The sequence below is a fragment of the Alosa pseudoharengus genome, unplaced genomic scaffold (genome assembly GCF_046254945.1).
Source record: "Alosa pseudoharengus isolate Yale_2024_CS ecotype anadromous, Long Island Sound unplaced genomic scaffold, YU_APseudo_1.1 YU_APseudo_1.1_scf_10, whole genome shotgun sequence".
Lineage (NCBI taxonomy): Eukaryota > Metazoa > Chordata > Actinopteri > Clupeiformes > Clupeidae > Alosa > Alosa pseudoharengus.
The window spans coordinates 38,076,303-38,104,015 of NW_027468565.1; the positions used below are offsets into that span (position 1 = coordinate 38,076,303).

Here is a 27,713-nt window from a genome sequence, read left to right on the forward strand (position 1 = left end):
GTAATTTGTTACATTACAATATTACTGTCTTTGAATTGTAAGGCATTACACTACGTTTACATTACTTTCACCAAAATAGCAATAACATAATAAATAAAATATAATATAAAATATAATTTATTTCACATAATAAAGGCAGCAGGCCGCTCTTGCTCCCGGGCTTTGAGCAGCATGTCAGTCAGGGACAGCAGAGCCTGGGGTCTCAGCCTGCTGCTTTGGCTCGGCTAGTCAGGGTCGTGTCCTCAGTAAGCCCACCTCAGGTCAGCTCCGTTTGGGGTGGACCACCTCAGATCAGCTCCGTTTGGGGTGGACGACCTCAGATCAGCTCCGTTTGGGGTGGACGACCTCAGATCAGCTCCGTTTGGGATGGACGACCTCAGATCAGCTCCGTTTGGGGTGGACGAGAGAGACGGATCCCTGCTGAGCTCTCGCTCTCTGCTGTCTCCTGTCTACTCTATCCCTCTCTCTCTCCCTCCCTCTCTCTCTCTCTCTCTCTCTCTCTCTCTCTCTCTCTCTCTCTGCTGTCTCCTGTCTGCTCTCTGCTCTCCTCCCTTATCCTCCCTTACCCTACTCTATCCCCCCCCCCCCTCTCTCTCTCTCTCTCTCTGTCTCTACCTGAGAGGCCACTGACCCCTACTGGCCAACCTGTGCAACTGTACTCTAGTGTCCCACAAAGCCTTGCAGTGTAGGAGCAGAGAAGGTTTCTTATGGTTCACTGTAGTCTATAACAGACTGAATCAGGAGCCAAAAATCACTTTTCCAAAGCTTCATGAGTTTATGCCCCTGTATGAGTACTAAGAAAGATTCCAACCCTGGTATAAGAAACATTATACTCATGCATCTTTGAGAGTTTGCGCCTTATTGTCTCAGTAAGTACTTTGGAATCGCTTCCCTACATTATGAATTACAGATTTATTTGTCAAGAATGGCTGATGAGTGGCCACAGCATCCATACCATATTCAGGTCCAAGTGCCAATGGGGACCCAAGTTCGGATCTGACCTGTGGTCATTTCCCAATCCCACCCCATCTCTCTCTCCCACTCACTTTCTGTCGATCTTCACTGTACTATCTAAATAAACGCAAAGTGTCCAAAAGAAGTCTACTTTAAATTTACGATGACGATGTTTTGATTGGCTTTTGATAGTCTTTCACATCCCTCTTAACGTGTCCATGATTTTCTCCCGCAGAAACTCTCATCCTCATGGCAGCCATTACAATCCCATCATGCAGCAGCCAACTCTCTTGACCGGTCACGTGACCCTGCCTTCCCAGCAACCCTTGAATGTGGGCGTGGCTCACGTGATGCGACAGCCCTCGTCAAGCAGCTCTGCCTCCAAGAAAAGCAAGCAGCACCAGATGTCCAGCAGGTCAGAGGTCAACACAGGGTCACAGAGGAATTATATATATATATATATATATATATATATATATATATATATATATATAAGCTTTATTGCAGACACAGGTCCATATCATACACATACATAATAAATAGTATAAAAAGGAGATACAAAATACATAGGAAATTACATATTAGCCTATGGGCCATACAGGCATTTGCACCAATGCATTCTTAACCTTGAAGTGAATCTGTAACAGCTTTTCAGAGGGCTGACTAGGGCTTCAATTATTTGGTTCTCTGACTTGTCCAGGCGGCACATAAAGCTAAACATCAATTGTCTTAAGAGTGCCTCACAGGTAGGAATTATAGATCCTAAAATCATACATAGGTCAAATACTGTATGCAATTTAGTTTCATATTCACTTACTCCATCTTCCTTCTCTCTCACTCTCCTTCTTTCTATGTTATCTTATTTTACATGTCTAACCATGTCTCCATCTCTCTCTCTCTTTCTTTTTCTCCATCTCTCTCTCTCTCTCTCTTTCTCTGTCTGTCTTTCTACATTTCTCTCCATCTTTCTTCATCTCCCTCTCTCTCTCTTTCTCTCTCTCTCTCTCTCTCTCTCTCTTTCCTTCCATCTCTCCATATTTCTCTCTATCTCCCCTTCAGGAACGTCTCGGCGTATGAAGTGTCGTCCTCCTCCCAGACGGTCCTGTCTCCACAGCGTTCCAAGCGGGTCAAGGAGAACACTCCTCCTCGCGGTACCGTGGTCACCAACGGCCCTTCCTCTTCCTCTTCCTCCTCCACCGCCTCCTCAGCCTGCGTCCCCGCCCAGAGCTACGGAGGTGGCGGCGGGGGTGGGGGTGGGTGGAGGACGGGGGGTGGGGGCATGGGAGAGCAAGCGTCCAGCACCACGCGGGACCCCCCTCAGCACCACGGCCACCCGCGCCAGACCATCGTCATCCCCGACACGCCTAGCCCCACCGTCAGCGTCATCACCATCAGCAGCGACACGGACGACGAGGACCAGCCGAGCCACGCCCACAGCAGGTCAGCAGCCAATCAGAAGACAGGCCCTACCCACAGATACCCAATAAAATAGAATCAAAACAATGGACAGTATGCCTACGCTGAGTATAGACACACACAAACACTCACATTCATTCATATATTCACTCATTCAACCTTCTCGGTAATTCATTGAGGATAGCCCTCATTTCCAATGATGTTGATTATAATCATAAATAAAACAAAATATAATAGTTATAGATATACATACATAAAACAAGATAAAACGCAAAATTTGTGGTGACACACTGCACCATGACTGCAGTAAGCCCCCCCCCCCCCCCATAAGAGTGTTGAAGTGCATCTTCCCAATCCTTTTTACATTTTCTGTCTTTTTAGACAGATCTTCCTGGCCGTGTAGAGTGCACTGTAAATGCCAGCTTGTGTTTATACTCAAATATTCACCTAGCTCTGAGTAAATGGCACCTGGAACGGTGTATTTGCACGGCTGTGTTTGGAGTCCTATTCATGAGCCCCTTAGGACGCAGAATGTATGCATATACATGCACATTGTGTGTGTGTGTGTGTGTGTGTGTGTGTGTGTGTGTGTGTGTGTGTGTGTGTGTTTGGTGTGTATTTCTGTGTGTGGTATGTGTGTGTATGTGTGTGTGTGTGCAAGAATTAGGCATATGAATCTGAGCAGTGTCATTATGGATGCGTACTGTATTTGTCATCTGTCTCTGTGTGAGTCATGTACAGTACGTGTATGTGAGACCTAGTTATATGTGTGTGTGTGTGTGTGTGTGTGTGTGTGTGTGTGTGTTTATAGCTTGTATGAATTGATAGGACAGAAATAAAATAGAACAATTTAATAGAGTATGGCAGGACATTTATGAATCTTTATAATCAAATGTTGGGCAAGTTATAAAGACCACACGGGAGAACCTCATGGAGAACAATGTGTGAGTGTAGGGGTGTTAGTGCGATCATGTCGTGTGTGTGTGTGTGTGTGTGTGTGTGTGTGTGTGTGTGTGTGTGTGTGTGTGTGTGTGTGTGTGTGTGTGTGTGTGTGTGTGTGTGTGTGTGTGTGTGTGCTAGGGCATCCAGCAGGTATGTATGGAGTATGAATGGGTATGGGTGTCCTAGGTATAGGTGCATGGGTGTATGAGTAACAGAATGTGAATACCATGCCTGAGTAGGATTGTAAATTGATAATAGTTAATATGTCTGTACTGGTATAAGCAATTTCTGTTACATGTATGAAATCAAATAAATATAATTATAAAAAAAATAAAAAAAATATATAGCTTGTATGAAGTGATAACATATGTGGGAATACTGTATGTACACATGATGACATTGTGCCGTTGATTCCCCCATCCCTCTCCCAGTTCCTCCAAGCAGCGCAAGAACGTCATCAGCTGTGTGACGGTGCACGACTCGCCCGAGTCTGACTGCAGTGCTGGCAGCCCCTACGCCATGGAGTCGCGGACAGCCAACGTCGCCGTCGCCAACGGATACGACCCCAAGCTCAACGGGCAGCTGGACAACTATGGCAGAGGCGGTGGCAACAACAACAACAACGGCAACCCCCGCACCATCATCATCCCCCCGCTGAAGAGCAACGGCAGCGATGGCCTGGGAGAGTGCGAGCGCATGCTGACAGGTGAGCTGCACGGGAGAGGGACAGGTGAGCACAGGTGTTTCACCTGCCGGGGATGAGCACAACTGACAACAGCCGAGGGGAGACGAGGACAGGTGAAGCTGTTTGACCTGCTGAGGATGAATGAGAGTAAGACAGGTGAGGGCAGGTGAAGAGGGACATGGACAGGTGAGGTCAGGTTAAGAGAGGGACATGGACAGGTAAGGTCAGATGAAGAGGGACATGGACAGGTGAAGAGGGACATGGACAGGTAAGGTCAGAGGTCAGGTGAAGAGGGACATGGACAGGTGAGGTCAGGTGAAAAGGGACATGGTCAGGTGAGGTCAGGTGAAGAGGGACATGGACAGGTGAAGAGGGACATGGACAGGTGAGGTCAGGTGAAGAGGGACATGGACAGGTGAGGTCAGGTGAAGAGGGACATGGACAGGTGAAGAGGGACATGGACAGGTGAGGTCAGGTGAAGAGGGACATGGACAGGTAAGGTCAGGTGAAGAGGGACATGGACAGGTGAAGAGGGACATGGACAGGTAAGGTCAGGTGAAGAGGGACATGGACAGGTGAGGGTAGGTGCGTCACCTGATGGGGATGGGGATGACTGAGAACAGCTGAGGAGAGACAAGGACAGGTAAAGCTGTAAGACAGGTAAGAACAGGTGGAGAGGGACAGGGACAGGCCAGATTTCTTGACCTGCTTTTGTAATATCACCAAGGTTTTACTTGTGTTACTAACATGTTAAGAAACATGTTATTGTCGCCATAGTCTTGAGGAACTGTGCTCTTTCTTGAATTTAATAACGTATCTATCTATCTATCTATCTATCTATCTATCTATCTCTATCTTTCATTGTAACCTCTTTTGAATGTGTGTCTTTTTCATTTGAAACTCATATGAATCTGTCTTGATGATATTTTATAGACACCATGAGCCACCAGAATTCGGTGTACAAATACAAGTCATCTAACGGAAGCATGATGGGAAACAAGCACACCTCCGGGATGACAGGGGGCAGCTCTTACCGTCAGCAACGCTTCCAACAGCAGCCTCTGAATCTCAGTCAGGTTAGGAGCGAATGTGTTTGTGTGAGCGCGCGTATGTGTTTGTTTGTGAGTGTGTGTGTGTGAAGGTGAGTGTGTGTGCATGATAGAGAGTGTGTGTGCATGATAGAGAGTGTGTGTGAGAGTACTTCAGGGGGAGTGTGTGTGCATGATAGAGAGTGTGTGTGAGAGTACTTCAGGGGGAGTGTGTGTGTGAAGGTGAGTGTGTGTGCATGATAGAGAGTGTGTGTGCATGATAGAGAGTGTGTGTGTGAAGGTGAGTGTGTGTGCATGATAGAGAGTGTGTGTGCATGATAGAGAGTGTGTGTGCATGATAGAGTGTGTGTGTGAAGGATAGAGAGTGTGTGTGCATGATAGAGAGTGTGTGTGTGAAGGTGAGTGTGTGTGCATGATAGAGAGTGTGTGTGCATGATAGAGAGTGTGTGTGCATGATAGAGTGTGTGTGTGAAGGATAGAGAGTGTGTGTGCATGATAGAGAGTGTGTGTGTGAAGGTGAGTGTGTGTGCATGATAGAGAGTGTGTGTGCATGATAGAGAGTGTGTGTGTGAAGGTGAGTGTGTGTGCATGATAGAGAGTGTGTGTGCATGATAGAGAGTGTGTGTGCATGATAGAGAGTGTGTGTGTGAAGGTGAGTGTGTGTGCATGATAGAGAGTGTGTGTGCATGATAGAGAGTGTGTGTGCATGATAGAGTGTGTGTGTGAAGGATAGAGAGTGTGTGTGCATGATAGAGAGTGTGTATGACTTCATCTGACGTTTTTGTTGTTCTCGTCTCTTGCTCTTTTATTTTCTTCCATCATATTCTTCTCTCTTTCTCTCTCCCCTCCTTTCTTCTCCTTTTCTCTCCTCTCCTCCTCCTCTTCTTCCTCTTGTCTCCTGTCCTCTCCTTCTCTACATCTTATCATATTCTCCTCACCTTCCCCTCCTTCTCCTCTCCTCTCTTACTTCTCTCCTCCTCTCCTCCTCTCCTTTCTTCTCCTTTCCTCCTCCTCTCCTTTCTTCTCCTTTCCTCCTCCTCTCTTCCCTCTCCTCCTCCTTTCATTTCCTCTCCTCTCCTTCTCTACATCTCATCATATTATCCTCTCTTCTTTTCACCCCCTGTCCTCTCTTCGTCCTCCTCTCCATTCCTCTCCTCTTCTCCTCCTTCTCCTCTTCTCCTTCTCCTCCTCTCCTCTCCTGCTCTTCTTTTTTATTCTCATCTCATCATATTTTCCTCTCTTCTTTTCATCTCCTCTCCTTTCCTCTCCTCCTCCTCCCCCTCCTCCTCTCCTCTCCTCCTCCTCTCCTCTCCTCTCCTCCTCCCCCTCCTCCTCCCCCTCCTCCTCTCCTCTCCTCCTCCTCCTCCTCCTCTCCTCCTCTCCTCTCCTCCTCCTCCTCTCCTCTCCTCCTCCTCCTCCTCCCCCTCCTTCTTTCCTCCTCCTCCTCCTCTCCTCCTCCTCTCCTCTCCTCTCCTCCTCCCCCTCCTCCTCCCCCTCCTCCTCTCCTCCTCCTCTCCTCCTCTCCTCTCCTCCTCCTCCTCCTTTCCTCCTCCTCCTCTCCTTTCCTCCTCCTCCTCCTCCTCCTCTCTTCTCCTCCTCCTCCTCCTCCACTTCCTCTCCTTTTCCTCTCCTCCTCCTCTCCTCCTCCTCCTCCTCCTCTCCTCTCCTTCTCCTCCTCCTCTCCTCTCCTCCTCCTCCTCTCCTCTCCTCCTCCTCTCCTCTCCTCCTCCTCCTCTCCTCTCCTTCTCCTCCTCCTCCTCCTCTCCTTCTCCTCCTCCTCCCCCTCCTCTCCTCTCCTCCTCCTCTCCTCCTCCTCCTCCTCTCCTCTCCTCCTCCTCTCCTCCTCCTCCTCTCCTCTCCTCTCCTCCTCCTCCTCCTCCTCTCCTCCTCTCTCCTCCTCCTCCTCTCCTCTCCTATTTCTTCTCACCTCATCATGTTCTCAGGCTCAGCAGCACATGGCAATGGAGCGCGGTGGCAGCGGTCACCAGCGGCAGCAGGCCTACATCGCGCCGACCCTGGCGGCCCAGGCGCCCTACTCCTTCCACCACAGCAGCCCGTCGCACACGGCCGGCGTAGCGCCTCACCTGGCGAGCCAGCCGCACCTGTACACCTACACGGCGCAGGCAGCGCTGGGCTCCAGTGGCGCCATGGCGCACCTAGTGGCGTCGCAGGGAACTGCGGCGGCGGCTGCAGCGGCGGCGGCTCGGCACGCCGTCCACCAGCATGCCACGGCGGGCTACGCGCCCCCGGGCCTGGTGCACCACCACCACCACCACCACCAGGTGCCCGTCAGCATGGCGCACCCGGTTCTGCCGTCGCCCACGCTGCACGCCGCGCAGTACCAGGCCCAGTTCACGCACCACACCTACATCAGCGCATCGCCCGTCTCCTCCGTCTACACTGGATACCCACTGAGCCCTGCCAAGGTCAACCAGTACCCGTACCTCTAGAGACGCCCGCCACCACCACCACCACCGCCCGCACCCAAACACTGGAGCCTCCCCACCCGCACCCACACCCGCACCCACACCCGCACCAACACCCACACCCGCACCACCCCAAAACTCCAGTTCTTCCTAGCGCCTTCATGCCTCCTTCCCCCCTACCACCACAAGCCCCCCCCACCCAACGCTGCTTTCCCCCAGAGACCCAGAGCCAAGCCTGCTAAAGATACCCACACCTGAAACTTGAAGAAGAGGACTGGCGGTGGAGGTTGACGGATGGATGGACAGGTACCCAAAGGGCAGCTGGATTCGGCTCCCCCAGATCTGGGATCGTGCCAGACCAGGCTGTCCCTCTGGGATGTCAGGACCAACTGGGAGGATTACGGAAGGGTACAATTCTATAGAAAAGGATTATTATTCAGTGTTGAATTATTTTGATTTGTTTTGTTTTTAAAAGGGCCAGTTTTTGTTTGTTTTCTTTTCTTTGTTTCTTATTTTTAATTTGGGGTTTAAAATTGTCTGGCTTTGGGAAACAGACATTTGTTATTTTTGCCATACTTTTCCCTGTGTTTTACTGAGAGTTGCTGCATCTGAAAGCCCCCACAAGACATGGGATTTTCAGTCTTTCTTCTATTGAGTACTTCAATCAAATCTTTTTTGTTCTCCTTTCTAATTTTCAATCAGAGAAAAAAGAAACTTGACTTTTTTTCCAACCGAGGTCACTTTTGTGGCCGTTTGTATTCCTGCAAGAACTTGGAAATGGAGGAAACACGGATACCTGCTGCTCTTCAAAGATAAAAAAAATAATAATGATGATGGCCTTGAACTGTCTTAGGACGTTTTCAAATCATTTGTGGCATGCGTGGGGTGAACCAACGCCTGCTCTTCTCTCCAACATGGCAACTGGAGAAGTCTTCTGGAAATAAATTTAAAAAAATAGACAAAAGACTATATATACTACTTTTTAATGTATTTATAGACTTTTTCCATTTTACGTTCACATTTAGAAGAAAAATAAAACAACCCGTTAAAGCTAGGATTTGGAACCAGGCCCCATTTGTAGAATGTAGCAGCCTGAACCAGATTTGATTTAATGAACAACCTTTCTGATACCAATAGAACTTTTTTCTTCTTTAAATGTGATTGCACAAGTGGTTATAATAACATAGGCATGTACAACGTGATTGTCTGTGTGTGTGTGTGTGTGTGTGTGTGTGGACACAATGTGTGTGCTGTTGTCTGCCATGTGTGTGTAGTCCACCTAACTCAGCACCTGTGCGAATATCTCCTTCATGGTCTTACAGTAGGTTCCTCATTGTTCCTTCGTAGTGCCTTACAGATATACCAACACCGTTTACTTCACTGCAACTTTCTAGAAGAATCCGAGACTAGTTGTGACAGATGGTCTTAAGTCAAACATCTTTGTCTTAGTAGATCTTTCTACTTGTAGCTCATAGACGTTGGCCCTTACTATAACCCACGAGCATGCAGTTTTGCTTTGTTTTCTGCCTTGTTGTTAGGAATTAGCTTCTGTGAAGAGACAGGCTTTCCTGGAGTAACAAACCAAAGTTTATTCAAGACAAACCTTTGTGATAACTGTTTGGAGTGGAGCTGAATTTGCAGTCAGCTGAAACCTGTCAGTCACTCCCTATATACAAATATATATATATATGCTGTGTAGCTCGGCCTCAAAGCTACATGTTTCTAAATCATAAAGGGACATCCGAGGCATCGACAGACAAAACTGCGGATTTTCAGTGAGATCACCACAGGAAAGAGAGGCTGTAGTTCAGGTCAAACAGGTTCAAGGTCAAGGGGAGCTTTGTGTTGTTTTGGTGATCGGTCGCTGAGACGCTGTTGGAGGACATCAACCATAGTGGTCAGATCAGATGAGTAGACCCAGAGAGTGGCTGTGGCCGAAGAGTTACGGAGAGTTCTGCATTCTCTTGGGAGGTGGTCACTAGAAAAAGAGAGACCAGATGACAAAGCAGGGCGAGAGGCCAGGTTCAACAGAAGCAGGGGAAGAGGAAGAGGAGGGTAAGAGATGGCTATAAGTGAGAGCATTCATGAATGAGAAGATGATGGACAAGGAATAGGTGGAGAGGAGGAGAGCAGAGGAGATTCCACGTCTTCCGAGAGCGGAGTTTGATGGCATTGAGCAGGTCAGAACAGGTTACTGAGAAGCGCCTGGTGGTCATTGAGAGTTGCGCAAGAACGCACACTTTTTTTTTTCTTTTCTGAGTCAGGTTTGTCAGGTTTCTTTTTCTCTTGTCATTGTCTGTTTTGGTCTGTTCCTGTGGAGATTCACGGAAAAGCTTAGAACTGGTTGTCCAGCTTTGGATAGGCGCATGAAACCCGTGGGCACAACATAACACACCACATGCTCTCCGACCAGTCGGAGAAGAGTTACTGACACAGCACTTGCCCCGACATCTGAATGCGGGCACTGCAGACTCCAACCACATCATGTTGTGTGAAAAGGGACAAGCGGTATGTAGGACACCTTTGGGCCAATGCTTACGTGTTTTGATTTGTGATTGCTGCTTAATTTAACGTTGACCTGTCTACTAGCCAATGAATTTCTTTAATGCGTTTTGAGTTTGAGTTTCTTGTCCTCGTGAACGTGGGCACATCAAAACCACTTGCTGGTTTAGTAAACATAGCCCCTCCAGTCTCATCCCATAGTACTTGCATTTGAGGGTTTTTTTACATTGAGATTTTTACCTGGCTATATAGATTTGCTGTTTTATTGTTATTATTATTATTATTATTATTATTATTATTATTATTATTGTTATTAGAGATTGTTGCAATAATTCTTGTAGATATTTTATTAGTTAAGTGGTATTGTGATTTGTTAAACACATCGCTATCTGGGAGGGGTTTCATGTGTAGGCAAGTGTTGTTCAGTATTACTGAAAGACAACAGTGTGACGTGTTTTATCTAAAGTGCTGATGTACTAATCCGTGCAGGTCAGGGACATATTCGGGGGCTTGACCGGGAGCTGAGTTTGACTTCAGGCCATGCTTAAAGGAAAACACCCAAATATGTAAGACAGAATATGGCTTGTGTTCATCACTTTGACAGTCAGACATTTGAGGCTTCTCCTCCCTCCCCCCAACCATTAAAAACACTTGCTCTATGAAGTATTTGGACCGCACTATGTTGTCCTGCTCTGATAGTGGCTGACCCCAGAATGGTTTTGATCCGTCCTGGGGTGAATAGCTATCAAGGCTCCCAGAGACATTCCACTGAGGACAGAGGAGCTAAGAGATTAACTGCTTCTCTCTCTATCTCTCTCTCTCCCTCTCTCATTATCACTCTGTTGCGCCCCCCACTGACCAAAACAGGGGTTGCTAAATTGTCCCACATCCCTCCCATCCCACCAAAGAAAGTTGCCATGGTAACAGAGCAGCACTGACCCCTGCTCTCTGCCTCTTCAACTGACTGTGCATCTGCATAAAGCCAACATACAAAACATGCTTTATGCCATCAGGCCATCCTGAACCTGATTTACACAGGCATACATACATGCAGTCATACATACATACATACATACATACAGGCTCACAACTATGTCAAACATACAGTACAAAATAAGGCAGTAGCCATCATTTAACAAAGTAATGACTCATTTGATTTTGTGCACTTGGAATAATTCACTCTTGGTCTGAACTAATACCCAACTTGGATTGAGATCCTCTAATCCAAATCTGTTTATTGACCGATGTTTTATATGTAAATTAAATGTTTTTTGTTTGCTTTGTTTTCATTCAAGATGTAATTAAGCTTTATTAATGTTGTAAACAAATGAATTTGTAAAGACAAAATATGAAATTATTAAAAATGATTGTTGGTGTGCTACACCTTGGTCTGTAGGTGAAGTGAGCCGAAAACCAGAAATGTCAGTTTATAACTTTGAAAAATGGTCTCTAACATAACACGAATGTACTGAAGGTGGTTGATACAGTTGACATGATCTTTGATTGACAGCCTACAAAGTGACTATTTTTGGAAAAGATCCAGCCATCCATAATCCGAACACTGGCATAATCTCCATCCGAACACTGGCATAATCTCCATCCGAACACTGGCATAATCTCCATCCGAACACAAAAGATGCAATAAGCCTGTTACTTACCGACACAGTATCCGGTCAACATTCTTCTAATAGCTGACTATTGTTCTTCCAGAAGTAAAACCCTTCTACTAGTTTCCATTACACAGATATACAGCAATTGACTTTATCATGCCCCATGTGAATGCATTTAGTGAAAGGCCCTTTTTAGCCCTCCAAGCCTTAGTTATGTCAATCCACTCTGAAAGGTGATGTACATGACAGCATTACGCTGTGTTGATAAATGTCTTTTGTCTATTATTTTTTTTGTTTGTTTGTTTGTTTATTTTTGTTGGTTTTGTATCAGATGTATGAGCAGCAGTAGATCCAGTGACCTTATAACTACCAAAATGTGCTACCGTATGTTGAAGTGACTAGCTGTTTTTTTTTTCCTTTATGCTCTGGAGTATTGAGAGTCTATCTTGTATCATCTAATTTTGTGTATTGTGGTGATCTTTGATTTAAAAAAACTGTGTTTCTGTTGAACTATTGCCTTCCACATAGTGATGGGTGGTACAGGGTGGTATCACTCTCAAGACACGCAGATCTAGCCGAGGCACTACAGAGAGACTTAAGCATCAGATCAGGGCCAGATCTGATCCGGCAGTTAGTCCAGTGCTGGTCCAGCTCCACTGAACGCAGCCTGTGTCCTGCCATAGCTCTTCTTTGGACGTCTGGCCCTCACTCTGCCCTAGCTGTGGGCCAGACCATGGTCGGATGGGTTCCTCTGTTAGCTGTGATCAAGGAGTCTTTCCCGCTGTGCGCTTGGCTCCTAAAATACTTCAGCACCCCCTAAACAGAGAGGAACATTCCAGAAGGCATGGTTTAGAATTACTTTGCTCACAGAGGTTCTCACCCTCTGAGGAGAACTACTTGAAGATTTTTTATATATCTTTTTAAAAGGAGAGAGATGTAGAAGTGCTCACCCAGGTCCCTCACCCAACAACCCCACCCACCAACCCCAACCAACCCCACCCAACAACCCCACCCACCAACCCCAACCAACCAACCCAACAACCCCACCCATCAACCCCACCCAACCCCACTCCCCAACCCCACCCAACAACCCCAACCAACCCCACCCACCAACCCAAACCAACCCCACATTGGGAAACGCATGTAGGCCGATTGATTAAAAGAGAGCTTTGGAAAGCACAAGCTAACAGTCACACAGCTGTGAGAAAAGCATGAAAAGAGTATATTATCATTGCCCGTTTGGTTCCACAAGTGTGTGTATGCGAATGTGCTCGTGTGCGTGTGTGTGATACATGTTTCCCTGTGTGTGTGTGTGTGAGAGAGAGTGTGTGTGTGTGTGTACTGTATGTATGACAGTGCCTAAACGCTGATCAGAGTTTCCACCTCAGGATCCAGATTTGCAGATACACGGCCCATGCAACAGGCGGTTCTGTGACGCATCAGTCCCCAGTGTTTCCCGACGGACAACAGCACCCCAGCTGCCTGTCAGAGCCAGAGGATGTTGTGTATGCAAATCCCCCCCACAGAGCCCTGCTAGTGCAAACAGGCCAAACGTTCCAATTCGGCTACATTTGACCAAGAACCAAACTGCACCGGCTAAAAGCAGATTCATCTAGTTTTTATATATAGACTCTTCCTCAGTAGTGTTTTGTAGTTCTCAGTTTCTGTTTATGACAAACAAAAAGGATTAGTAGGGGTTAGTATCTACTATTGTGGTACAATCAATTGAGTGTACACAGGACGTCACCTCCAGTAGCCCCTGAGTTATGTTTGATGTCCCTTTTGGCTGGCAGACTTTATTAGTCATGCACTGACAAGCAGTGTCCACCTCAGCTTAGGTGAGGTGTTACCTGGAGCCGTAGCATGGGAAATGGGAAGTCTAGGCTATTGATGCTGTGAATCGCCAATGTCCCCCCAACACACCAATCCACCCTGTTCCAGACTCATCTGGGGTAATGTAGCAGCGACTGATGCTAAAGGCTACTGCAGTCATCACCCAGCTATCTGTTCACACATTGTCCTTTTTTCTAATCGCACAGACAAGCATTCACAAAATGTATTATAAAAAAAATGCAAATGACAACAAAAAATGATATTTTTCTATGACTTCTCAAATAGACCTAAAGAAAAAAAAACGAACTCCTGAGTCCTTTTTTATTCCTGTGTGCATTGCTGTATAAGTTCCTCTATGTCGTACTCTCATTGGTTGTTACTAGTGTGTGCTGCAAGTATCTTCATGTAGTCTATTTAACTCCTTGTGTTAATTGTTTTTTTTTATTTAGGTTTTATTTTTTGTTTGTTGGTTTGTTTATTGGGGATTTAAAAAAATGTGTGGCATCTTCTGATTTCAATCTGTTGACGTAGCATTAAGTGTAGGCCACCCAATTCTTTAGACTAATCTTATCAAATATGTTACAAGAATGGATATTTTACTGGCTTTATAGAATGTTTAAAATAAATAAAATAACAATAATAATAAGAATGATTTAACTCCAACAAGTTGAATACTTGCTACTAAAGCGCTTGTGTTAACCATTACAATGTTGTGCTTCTCTTTATCATTTTCGTTGTAGAAAAATGGGTGAATTCACATTAGGCTTCTACATCTAATGTTAGCAGTGGATGGGGATCAACAGATGGGATCTAGAAGAAGAAAATAGTTATTTTAATTGTTCTATTACTAACCGTAGGGTGAGAGGGTGCTGGTGACATGGTGATCTATTTTATAGCTTGTTATTCACTGTTACTTTTGATCATTTTTCGGTCTCCGAGGTGAATCGAGTTGATAATGAAAATTGGTATGCTCACATATGCATATTGTATATGTGTAGGGATGTAATCACACTTTGTCTTGCATTTACATTAAACTGTTAAGTCACAGATATCTGTTTTGTTTATTATTACATTTGTCTCTTCCTCTATCTTCAGATCCCCAGTGTTTGAATAGGCCTACTTGAAAGAGGAGTTGCTCTGTCACTAGTATGATCTCTTAATCTATGGTAGTTCCTCTTCTGTCACAGATGAGAACATAGATTGCAGTTATCCTAACAGATAATATGACATTTCTTCTGACTAGTTAGTTAGCCCACACAGTGAATCCATGGATGACTGAAAATAATGGTCACCACCGCATGCAAAATCCTGCACTGTTGGGAACTTCGCCAGTAGATGGTGCTGTTCACAAAAAATAAAAATAGTAGGGGCACTTTTGAATTCATAGAGGATGGGATATGGGTCAGTGGATGTTGTCTGTTATCCGTTTGCGCACGTTACAGTACAGGCATTTTGGAAATGCATGCCAACAAACATGACAATAAGTTGGCTAGGATATCTTCCTATTTTTCAGTGTGAAATACAAAAACTGACACAGCGGCTAACTGTAGGCCTAGAAGACGCATACGCCTCCTTATTTTCATGCGTAGACCTCACCAAGGTTAAGATCCACACCCGTGCATATTAGCCTGAAGAGACTAATAAGGATTATGATTCCAGATCAAGATGCAATCCAGTTCCTTGCGCGCATTTGCAAAAACGCGTAATTATGGGCCACCATGCTCGCACAAGGGGAATTTAATCCAGACTACTAGGCTATTTCTGGCATAGAACTTTGCAAAAGAAGGGGGACAAAACATCAATCATTTGCACCCTGGTCGAATCCACCAACAATCAGCATGCATCAGAGCCCACGCATCTATAAGGTTGACAGCCGATCGAGGCTGGTAACCTCATGTCAGCTAACGCAACTGCAACTGCGAAAAGTCTTTCGTTGCTGTGTAACCACAGACGCCGAAAGGGCAGTGAAGTCCAACCAACTTGCTGTGACAATCTAACCCATTCCATAAAGGACAATGTCCACGTCCAATCACGCTGCCGTGTATCGATACGTAGGTCGAATTCAGAGAGATCAGGGGAGGAGTCTCAGATCCCGAGGACTTGTGGCCACCGCTCGGCGAGTGAGAGATGCTCCATGAAAACGAGGAGGAAAAGGACAGTTATCTCCTGGACAATTTACCGTTATGTTAGAAGAACTTAGAAAAAGTTAAGAATAGACACTCAGCTGGTGTAATAATCTCGTTTATCGGATATGGAAGTCCCTGGTCAAATATAATCAGAGACATTTGTAAGGTGAGCTTCGTTTTGTAAGATGAATTAATATTTGTGCGTGGAACATATTGGAACAGCTAGCTAGCTACATATAATGTCTTAAGTAGTCAGTTGCTCCGCCTCGCTTGTAAAATGTTTTGTTGCTGTGTCATGAACCATACTTGATTGCAGTTTAGCAACTTAGAGGTCATGGATGATACGGAAAGCAAGCAAGGGTTGGATAAGAGATCCCATGTTATCACCATGCTCATCGTCTCCTGGAAATAACGATGTATGCCTCTGTTACTTTGGAGCAATGTGGGGCTACGAGTTGGCGTCTAGGAAACAAAAAAGTATCGCAGATGTCTAACGGATCCAAACCATAGCTTTGTTGATGTACTGGTAACTTCTTTTCTCTGTAGTTTGTGGGCACTGAAAATCATCTAATCCCCGTTTAGCAGCACCTTTACGCATTAGCCCTCTGATAGCTTGCTAGAGTTAGATTAGCTGCAAGTTAATGTTAGCTCGATGACGTATTGCTGCCGATTTACCTATATGAGTGCATTCAAAAAAGAATAGAAGAATCCTTTATTAAATATCAAACCATTGTGCGTGCGCCTCCGATTTGAAACTCGTATGCAAATGGAACAAAGGAACCCAAACTCCTCAGATCTCACTGTTGGACCACGGTGTCCGTGGCTTTCTCTATTAGTCAGTGATAGTTGTGGTAAGGTTATATCATGAAGTCATAAGATATTGACTCTCACTAGCCATGTGCTGTAGGCTACTGTACTGTAGTGATGGGGCTTGCAAAAGTAGACTGAGATGGTTTTCAGTTATTAGACAAAAGATTCACCCATTTGTAAGATACTATGGACCACAATGAATATGACCTAATGCAACCGCATTCTGGTTTATGTTTGCAGCAGTAACTTCGGATTCTGTACAGTCGGGATGAAACTAGGGTTATTCTGAGGTGAAGCCGGTCTCTCTTGGCTGGAGTTGACGCCAGGACCATTCTCTTCTGGAGTAAGAACTGATAAGATGGCATGAGAGTCGCCCCATGGAAGGCCTAATGTTCGGCACGAGCCCGGTGGGGATGCCCACATGCATCTTGCGCCTTTCAGGATGCTGCACGTTCATCCTTGGAATAATGATGTTGGTTCCCATGACGACGGCAGACGCACCTGCTAAAGGTAAAAAAACAGTATAATGTAATTGAGTTTGCGTAGCCCTATGGTCCCTCTTACATAATATGAAAACAGACACTCCAATAAATTTGGGTTGGCATGACAGGTTGCACAGTTTGAATTTAGTGCAAATAAAAGTGTTTCATGGGTTGTTTGTTTGGTGTACCACCACCATTTTTATCTTAATTCCCTGTCTACTGCAATGTCCCTGCATGTTGTACAGATAGACAACAATAGCAGTACAGTAGGCCTTTGTGTGGACCATTATTGAGAGGTTGATGTCCCTCTTGGAGCTTCGTTGTGTAGTTTGACAGGTGGTTTGTTGTGAGGAGCGTCCGTTAGGGGTAGTCGATTGAGAGGCCAATGAGGTTGAGGTAAGAGGACACGGTAAAGGGGGAGGGTTGGAGAATGACTCAGTTTCCTGGTCAAACAAACACAACAGGTCCTTGTGCCAGGGACTTACTGGAAGAAGACGTAACCTAGTCGCCCTTTGTTTGTTTGTCGTGGTGTTGGAGTAAAAGGCGAAAAGGGGACTGGCGGCTACTGCTGCTTGCATGTGTGGTATCAGAATTTAAATAGGCCTCTCTGCCTCGTGAACGTAGATGAGAAAGTAATGTCTGATGCTGACAGTCTGACCCTGTGCAATCTGGCCTACCATAGCTTTGTGTGTGGTCAGGCAAGAACACACTAACCCGAGTTTATGGGCTGCAAGCTCTCTTGGCTAGGCCTGCCAAACTTGGTGTTCGTCCTCTCAAACTGAATGGGTGTGGGTTTTATTCACATTATTATTTTGGTGGTGGTGGTGGGGGGGGGGGGGGCAATAATAGCAGGTCAAAGTCAAACAACTACTTCAAACTATTGTAGCAGCTGTAGCCTACCACATAAACCTGACTCTATGGTGTGCATTGCCCACAAGCAACTGAAAGAAACAGACATCAATATCTCCCAAGAAGCTGGAACGTCTTGTTAAGAACTCATAACTCTTACTAGCCAGTGTGCTATCTCAATTGGTTATTTGCCGTTAGTGTGACCACTGACTATAGCAAAAGGCTGTTTTCCACAAACTTGTTTTATCGTAAGCTTATTGTAGGCCTTTTTAGTTGATGCGGAGTGGGTGTACTTAAGAGTTTGTAGGCAGAAAGCCAGGCATTCACAGCTAGCACAACCTCAGCATATTTTCTGATTTTAATTAGGTTCATGAACACTTTTCTTTTCCTCTTTCCATTTCTGCTGTGGTAACAGACAGCTTCCAGACTCTCTTAAACAGTGAACTTTCTGGTGCTTCAATAATACACTAGCCTATCATTTTAGATTTCTAAGATATCATTAGATATCTCTTCATGGTTTGGTTAGTTAAATAAAGATGTGTTTTGAATTTAAATCTATGAGGACCTAGTTTGTTTTGTAGGCTGTAGGCTCAAGAGTCAAAGTGTGTCTGGATGTCTTGATTCTGTGATTAAATGTGAAAGCTACTGCTGTCTCAGTCTCAACAGTTTACAGTAGCAAAAAAGGCCACATTGCTGTCAATCAGCTAATCTTAATCTAAAATTATGGTAATTGAAATAGGCTAGTCAGCTACTGGCAAGGTGAATACCTCAAAGGTATTTTTTTGTTTTTTGTTTTATGCCACAATTTATGATTATATCAGCCTAGACACTTGGGCTTATGTTCAATTCACTTTCTCTGCAGTCCGTTGAAAGGTTATGTGATATAGCCTGTGCTAAGGCCATTGATTAGCATTTGACTCCGTTGGTGGGGGATCGCAGGAGGTCCCGTTGAAAGAGGACAGGAAATCCATAGCACTCCATCCCATCGCAGTCCGAGGACCCCTCATCCACTGCCATTTAGCCTAATACCCAGAGTAGTATTCTTCACTACATCAAACAGCTTCACATGCAAAGACCTCGAGCCCATTAATAAAATGCAAGAAAACAAGAAAACAGCAAGGTTGATGAATTGATCAGACAGAAATCAGAAATCTGATGGAAACTTTGAAGAAATCCTTTGTGAGGAAATACATTGTGAATGTGTGTGTCTGTGTGTGTGTGCTCATTGTGCATTATTTGTCTGGATAATTAATATGTGTAGGCTATTGATAAGTTAGTTTGAGTGTATGTTTTGTGTGGGTACAGTATGTGTGGTCATCCGTCACCTTCATCACACAACATCCTGAAGTCAGCCCAGGCCAGCCCAGACCCTGTTCTCCTCATCGCTGTCTCAAACCACCCATCCATCTGTTCTACACACATCAGCCAAACTCACAGAGACCGGTCAGACGACCAGACATGTGCTCTCTACAGCGCGCTTTGTCACGAGACAATGAGACTCCTGGACAGACCTCTCTGCTGACTCTCTCTCTGTGTCTCAGTAGACACATTAAAGAGAGATGCGCGGGACGAAACGCCCGCCAGGTCGTTTACACCATCTTACATCACCGTCAGTCAGCACGCTGTAGCAGATGCTGTTTCGGTCGCAGGGCTGGCTCTTGGACACGCCACAGTCTAGACTCTATTTGATAAGAGGTACAAAAATGCTATTATTATGATTGTGCAAAATTCATCCTGTCTTCAGATGCCTAATTTTGTTCCCTTGTTGGAAGAGAGAATCTTGACCCAAACCCCAACTCTCAAAGTAGAGACTTTGGTGGAAATAGAGTTCTCTAGAACTCTCTTGTTTATAAAGTGTGTAGAGACTTTGGTGGGAATAGAGTTCTCTAGAACTCTCTTGTTTATGTTCAGGCTGCTCTTGACCTTCATCTTATCCCCTGTGGTAAGATGCCCTTTTTGCGTTGCTCATGCATATTTTAAACAGGATCTGTGTGAAGAGAAATGTCCTGTGACAGACCCTAGCTGAGATCTCTCAGGCCGCTCACCAACTAGGCTACACTTGAGCCTCGACTCGGCTCTCTGGCCTCCTACAGCTTTGACCATGCTTACTGGTCCATTAGCTACAGTTAAGGCAGCTTGACCTTTGGTAAGGCTTTTGGGCTGTAGGCTGTTTATTGTTAATGAGTAATATTGATCATGAGTTAGCCTATGTTGTTTGCTGCAGTGTCATAAGTCGTAGGTGTAGCACAGACTGTTTCATTTGATTTGATTTGATTTCATTTATCATTTGAACTTTGAATTAAGACCCCCTCAGATGTTCAGAAGGACATCAGATGGACAGCATAATACACAATGGTGTGTACAGTATCACAGGGAGGTGTACAGCTGTACAGTACATTCTTGGCTGAGGGCTGTTACACCGGCTCAGCATCCTATGTTATGCTCACGAGCTACAGGAAGTTTAAAAGACCTCAGATGCATTTGAGACTCCTCATTTACAAGCCAAGCCACTGTACCCTTTGGTGCCACTGTACTGATTAGTGCAGTATTTAATGAGGAGGGGAAGAGGTTTTTATTATGTCATTTCCACAGCTATCGAAAACCAGATTCAAACTGACAAGAAATGATGTGTTCAACATTTCTGTGCAACATTTCTGTGTGGTGGTGGCTGAGACACTAGGATGCCACTGAGTTCCCCAAAGTCAATGCACACACACACACACACACACACACACACACACACACACACACACACACACACACACACATACACACACACACACACACACACACACACACACACACACACCCACACCCACACACACACACACACACACCCACACACACACACACACACACACACACAAACCCACACACACACACACACACACACACACACACACCCACACACACACACACACACACACACACACACACACACACACGCACACACACACACACACACACACACACACATATACTTCATGCATGGGGGCAGAGAATAAAGCCTAAAAACTCCAGTGAAACAGGCCTAATGAGAGTGTGGGGGGTGAGGCGAGGGGAACATGGGGGATTAAGGCCCTGATTAAGGCCCTGGCTCAGAGGGGCAAATCTGAAGTGAGAGAAGTCAGGATTGTGTCATTATGGATAAGCCCGCAGTAGCCCCAACGCTGCTGCCCAAAGGTCCTGTTTGCTGCATCAGATGCAACGCTGCTGCCCAAAGGTCCCGTTTGCATGCTTCAACTGGCGGCTCTCTCAAGCTGAGCAGAGCTGGAAATGCACAGTACACACATACAGCATAGTCACACACACACACACACGTGTACATGAACATGTGTGCATGCCACACACACACACACACACTCACACACACACCACACACACACACACCACACACACACACACACACACACACACACACACACATACACACATCACAGAACAACAGTACAGCAGCGCTGGTTTCCCCTGGGGCAGAGGAGGAAAGCATTTGTCATGACAGACTGTGTGTTTGAGTATGTGTCTGTGTATAGTGTTTTCTGCTTAGTCTTCCTTGTGAGTGTTTACATGCACCGCTGTTAGCCGGTGGTGCTGCTCTTTGGCCTGGTTTCTGGATCGGTAGTTGTATGGTATACAGTATGGTGCTGCTCTTTGGCCTGGTTTCTGGATCGGTAGTTGTATGGTATACAGTATGGTGCTGCTCTTTGGCCTGGTTTGTGGATCGGTGCTTGTCTTTATCGGGAGATCTCAGGAGAGAGCCTCGTCCGAGCGTCGGCTGGCTGCCTGTGCAGTGCTAAGCTAACGCTGCCTCTCTGTCCTGACTCGGCTTTTATATCTTCCTTCCTTCCTTCCTGCATTTGACATACTATTTTTCACACTCTCTTTTATTTCCCTGTCTCTCTGTTGGACGTTCTTTGATTTCTCCATAATTCTCTTTCTACTTTCTCATTCCTAGATTTGCACTCTCTCTCTCTCTCTGTCTGTCTGTCTGTCTGTTTGCCTGTCTCTCAATGGTCAAGGGTTAAAGTAGTATTTCCTGCCCTGTCAGGTTGTCGTTCCATTTTCTCTGGTGAAGGGTGTGTGTGATTTGAACGTGTGTGTGATGATTGAATGTGCACTGAGAAAAGAGATGGCGCGTGGGATCTCCACAGCCACACAGAACACACTGCCACACACTCCCAGCTAGTCACCGACTCACAGGGCTTAAAGTGTTCAGGCACCATGCCTGAATTCAGGCGTGAGCTGGTATACTTACGTAAGATTTGAAAATAGGCAATGAGACTACAGACGTCTTCATAAATGTCTGATAACTTCAGGCACAGACATTTCTATTGCTTTAAGCCCTGGACTCAGGGAGTGGACTCAGGGAGTGGGACTCAGGGAGTGGACTCAGGAAGTGGACTCAGGGAGTGGACTCAGGGACTCCATGGCCCTGATGGCGGGCAGTCGTGCGCCAGGCTCTGTCTCTCACAGGAACGTTTGGGATGATGACGTGGGTGTCATCTCTGCGGTGCTTATTATCATGTTAGCCAGGGTTCTGGGTTCGACGTAAGAAAACACATTCTTATTGATTTGTGGAGTGTTACATTCCATGACTAAATTGGTCAGTAGCGCCGTCAGAAACGAACGACGTTCTGCAGTCATGATGGAACCAACTTTTATCTCGTAAATTACCCCACTAATAATGCCCTGAATGGTACGAAACTTCTGCAGTAGTACAACTACGACATTTAGTCCAACAACGAGGCATTAGAAAGTTTGTAAGTGCACCAGGAGTTTATTTAAATAAGACTTGCCTGATTATCTGCTACTATACGGCTGCGTCAACGTTTCTTCCGTGATTTGGGAAAAGCCTGTAAAAGTCCTTGCAGGAAGCGATTACATCAACGTTTTTTGGTATATCCAGTTTTAAATATTTTTTTTCGAAGTGTTTACAACTTAGTAATAACTAATAATTGTTGCAAACTGGACTACGAACAAAATATTAGTGCATTCCTGGATCTACATCCTTATGCATGCTTCCTGCCAGGACTTTTACAGGCTTTTCCCAAATCACGGAAGAAACGTCGATGCAGCGGTATAGTAGCAGATAATCAGGCAAGTCTTATTTAAATAAACTCCTGGTGCACTTACAAACTTTCTAATGCCTCGTTATTGGACTAAAGGTCGTAGTTGTACTACTGCAGAAGTTTTGTACCATTCAGGGCATTATTAGTGGGGTAATTTACGAGATAAAAGTTGGTTCCATCACGACTGCAGAACGTCATTAGTTTTTGATAGCGCTACTCGACCAGGGTTCGACCAAGGGAAAAAAGGTTCTGGGAGGGTGTTTGGCTCGGGGTCATGGTGCAAAGGACCCTAGGGTGAAATTACTCCGAACCATCGCTTTAACGTGAAAAGGGGTCAAGGGTCAAGACCAGGGTTTGTCTGTTTTATTTCCCGTCCTGTCGATGGCTCTGAGACCCACCCACAGCCCTTATCAGGACCAGAGGTGGGCCAGACCTGGGCCACACTCCATGGCTATCTGGAACGTTTGTGGTGATATCAGTCAGATTACCCACGTGCTTATTTTTTCTAATCCTCAACACAATTGACAAACGCTCCATTCTGATTGTGCTCATTCACGGGTAGAAGAATATTCCTTCACAGATAGCAACAAAAAAAAAAAAACAGAAACAAAAATAATAGTTTTATAATAGCTTTAATAATAGCTTTTGTCCAGCTAGGCCATTCATGTGAGCAGACACACACTCTTTGTAAGGAAAAAAAAGTCTGCAGATTTTCAGTTTTGCGTATGTGACAGTTTTGCATTCAAAAGCCCAGCTGTGGTTATTATGGGCTGCGTATTTGCTCATGCATTCTCTGGATAAAGGCTGTCCTAATACTGCTCTCGATGAATGGACAGATTAAAGGAATTAATTCTGGTGCTGGTTTTTTTTTAAAGCCGTTCCCAGTCCCTTGTCTTAGTTACTATCTCGCTTTCTGCAAGAAACGTTTCTGGGTAGCGCCATTCGTTCTCATTTCTGTGCCTGCTAGAACCCTCTGCTCCGTGAAGAATCGCTCTGTAGTTTATCTTTGTAACTTTTGGCGTGTGCAGACGATTCTCAGGCCCAAAGATGGTTTCTTTTGCCAATGTTAATGAGGTCGTTAGTATGAGGAAAGGAGGAGAGGAGAGGAGAGGAGTGTTCATGGGATGGGGGAGAGGAGAGAAGTGAGTGGGAAGGTGTTCACTTTCATCAAAGCGCATTTTCCTCTTACCTGGAATCCAGTCGATATAAAAGTGCACTGCTCTTTTAATCAGGCCAAGTGAAGAGACAGAAATCTATCTGTGACAATGTGTTTCAGTGTGTTTGTTAAAGTATGTGTGTGTACATGTCTCTGTGTATAACCTATTTCTGTGTGTGTGTGTGTGTGTTCTGCTGTGTGTGTGTGTGTGAGACAGAGAGAAAGAGAGATTGTGTTTGTATGGCTGCGACTGTTGATGCGACTTTGATGTTAGCATTAGAGGAGGTTTGGCTATGAATGTAGTCTTCTCCCATGGTTCCTGAGTGTTCAAAACAGTCCTCTTTTCACTAGATTATGCACACACACACACACACACACACACACGTACACACCAGGGCTCCGAACCGGTTCAAGGAACGAAAACCGAAAACGAACGGAATTTTACGGAATTTTACGAGGAGCGGAAACGGAAACGAAAACAAAATGGTCTTCAACTGTTCCGGAACAGAAACGTTATTCTGAAATCCACAAAACCGGTTAATAACGTTTTTTTTTTCGTTCTCTATTATAAAATTTCACAAAAGCATATCCTATGTCAGGGAGACTATTTCCGGTTGTGCGAAAAACATGCCCGCATCTACACTGTTAATAAATTGAACCTTTGGTCCAAATGTGTATATTTTTTGTCTTACTGTTGTAATGTAACCTATCCGTCTGCCACTTCGGATCTTAGGCCAGCTCGTAGCGTAGGCCTAGGCTACTGAAACTGATTTGGAAATTGTTTGTAGCCTATGCGTAATAGCCTATTTTGCCTGTCCACGCCTTGTCGTTTTAAAGTCGGGATTTTGAATGTTTGCGCAATTATAGCCTATTCTATGTAGAAGAGTTAAACTGGAAATTTGAGATAGGCCTTGTCAGCAACAGACAGGTTCGTTTATAAACAGGGTTGGAATTATAGCGCAAGCCTATGAAGATCTCCATAAAACTTAGGCTACAACCAGGTAAGGAGTTTAGCACGTATCCAGAAATATTTTTATACAGGTCCTTTCTGACTACCGGCGTGCCTTTGATCAGGCCAAGGCTACATCGCAGACGCTCGCCAATAAATGGGGGGTTCAGAGTACATTTGAAAATGTTAGAGCACGGAGAGTGAAGCGTCACTTTGACGAACTATCGGAAGATGAGCGCTTAACCGATGCAGAGAGATACTTCAAAGTGCAGGTATTTAACACAACTCTGGACATCATAATCAGTCGGCTCTCCCAAAGATTTGCAAGAATGCGGGAAACTTGTCATGTGTTTGATTCTTTACGTCCTATGACCCTTCAACTCGCAGGTGATGATGAACTAAGGCAAGACGTTTGTCAGACCATTATAGCAGGGACATTGCACCGACATTCCCAACACAACTCCTCTCATTCAGGTCTTGCTTTAAAGCAGAGATTTCACAGAAGTCATCTATTTTTCAATTTGCCAAAATGCTGCGGTAGATTATGACAGTGTAACATCCACATTTGGGTAAGTGTGTACTGCTCTCATGTTGTTTCTGACATTGCCTGTGACTGTGGCAACAGCTGAGCGATCTTTTTCCAAACTCAAACTTATTAAGACCTACCTAAGGAGCAGCATGGGGCAGGAGAGGCTCAGTGGGTTAGCTATCCTGTCCATTGAAAATACGAGAGCCAGAGCATTGAATATTGGGAATATCGTTGACGATTTTGCACAACGAAAGGCTCGTAAGATGGCCTTCTTCTAATGGCCTAATTCACGCATATTGGGGTTTGTATGCATATGAAGGATTTTATTTGGTTTCTGCACGGTTAAATAAGTTAGGCTACATTAAGTTTTGTTTCTGCGCAGTGCGAGTTTATAAGCAAGCAATCTACGCTTGCAGTTTCAGCAGAGGGTTGAAGAGGCGCATTGAGTGTTCCCATAATTCCATGCGAGTTGATGTTAATGCAGTAATAGTAGATTACCCTGGCCTGCAGGCTGTTAATACAATTATTTTTAATGTTTTCACATGTAATGGATCCTATGTAGTCGTGTGTTTTTTATTTGAAATTGTAATCTGTAACTACTAAACTACTTCGGTGCCTCAGGCCCTTTGCGTAAACAATTGAAGTCACCCTTAATGTGTATTGCATGTATCAGAGCTAACTCATCCTGGGCCAAACTAAGTCGGTATGGGGCCCGAGTAACGCTCTCGCACCTGGGCCCTCCATTGGTTTGTTACGCCACTGGTCTATTCTAAGGTAAAGTCCACAGATATAGACGTGATAGGCCCGCCAAACACTGCCGGAACTTTAAGAACGAACGATATTTTGCGTTCTGAACCGGTTCAGGACCGATATGTTGGTGGCGGAACGCATGCAAGAACGAAAACGTTAAACATAGGCCTACCTGAACCGTTCGGAACGGAACGTTTGAAAAATAATTTCGTTTTCAAGCCCTGGTACACACACATGTACACTCGCTATCTCTTGCTCTCTCACTGTGTCATACGTCCACATAGAGAGACGGAGAGAGAGAGGGAGAGGGAGAGGGAGAGAGAGAGTAGTCATCACCAAAACAGAAAGAGTAGCCGGTACACTCACATCACACAGGTGTGATGGTGCGCACAAGACTGTCCCCACACACACACACACACACACACACACACACACACCCAGACACACACACACACACCCAGACACACACACACACACACACACACACACATCACACAGGCGTGATGGTGCGCACAAGACTGTCCCCACACACACACACACACTCACACATCACACAGGCGTGATGGTGCGCACAAGACTGTCCCCACACACACACCCACACACACACACACACACACACACACACCCAGACCCACACACACACACCCAGACACACACACACACACACACACACACACTCACACATCACACAGGCGTGATGGTGCGCACAAGACTGTCCCCACACACACACCCACACACACACACCCAGACACACACACACACACACACACACACACACACACATCACACACACACAGGCGTGATGGTGCGCACAACACTGTCCTCCTAGAAACAGGAGCAGGCAAAAGGGCTGAAGTAAGTCAGTGATCGAGATGACAGATGTTCGCCGAGTGAACTGTCACAGTGATATAAGTACCCAGACCCCCCCCCCCCCCACACACACACACACACACACACAGACCCACACACACACACACCCAGACCCACACATACACAGACACACACACACACACACACCCAGACCCACACACACACACACACGCTGATGTGAAATTAAACAGACGTACTACTCTGGATTAACTAATCATGAGCTGTCTGAGATGGATTCTCCAGAGATTGCCGCTCTACAGTCTGACAGGACAGCAGTGAGAGTGCATTTACTCTTTCTTGATGCTGGCTTGAACAAAAGCTCAGCTGCACAAGGCTAAATGTAATGGGTCTGGACAGTCCATAACATGATTTGTTAAAAAATGAAAGTTTCTGTGAGGCTTTTGGAAAGCTTTATGAAAATTCTGGAACATCTTGAGGTTGATCCAGAAAGGCCCCACCAGTGACCAGTGCGTTGGACATCTGAAAACAAAACTGAAGGAGGCTATTAACTGATGGGAACATTAGTTTTGAAGACGTCCAAGACAAACTTGGTTTCTCTCTTTTGGCCCCCATAATTTGCAAACCTCAGATAAAGCTGATATTTAGGCTAAGTGGATAGTGCAATCTAAGGCACATTCAGAATAACCCCAGGGGGCAGGACCTAGCCCTCTGAAACTGACCAGAGAGTTATCAGTGTTTTTGTTCT

General features: G+C 45.4%; 2 protein-coding genes across 5 annotated transcripts in view; both read left to right on the forward strand.

Moving 5' to 3' along the window:
• Positions 1 to 14,466, forward strand: part of hipk2 (homeodomain interacting protein kinase 2) — an 85,279-nt gene extending 70,813 nt beyond the window's left edge. For 3 of the 4 annotated variants that reach the window (XM_076271518.1, XM_076271519.1, XM_076271520.1), the window contains exons 11-15: positions 1,190 to 1,369; positions 2,014 to 2,394; positions 3,744 to 4,018; positions 4,931 to 5,073; positions 6,990 to 14,466. In XM_076271518.1, the coding sequence (XP_076127633.1) occupies positions 1,190 to 1,369; positions 2,014 to 2,394; positions 3,744 to 4,018; positions 4,931 to 5,073; positions 6,990 to 7,496 (1,486 nt within the window). In that variant the 3' untranslated portion in view covers positions 7,497 to 14,466. The remainder of the gene's footprint in view (positions 1 to 1,189; positions 1,370 to 2,013; positions 2,395 to 3,743; positions 4,019 to 4,930; positions 5,074 to 6,989) is intronic. The other variant, XR_012983763.1, reaches the window with a different exon arrangement.
• Positions 14,467 to 15,545: 1,079 nt separating this feature from the next.
• Positions 15,546 to 27,713, forward strand: part of LOC143107858 (UPF0606 protein KIAA1549) — an 89,448-nt gene continuing 77,280 nt past the window's right edge. Inside the window, exons 1-2 of the mRNA XM_076271521.1 lie at positions 15,546 to 15,709; positions 16,594 to 16,863. Coding sequence (XP_076127636.1) covers positions 16,731 to 16,863 — 133 coding nt within the window. The 5' untranslated portion in view covers positions 15,546 to 15,709; positions 16,594 to 16,730. The remainder of the gene's footprint in view (positions 15,710 to 16,593; positions 16,864 to 27,713) is intronic.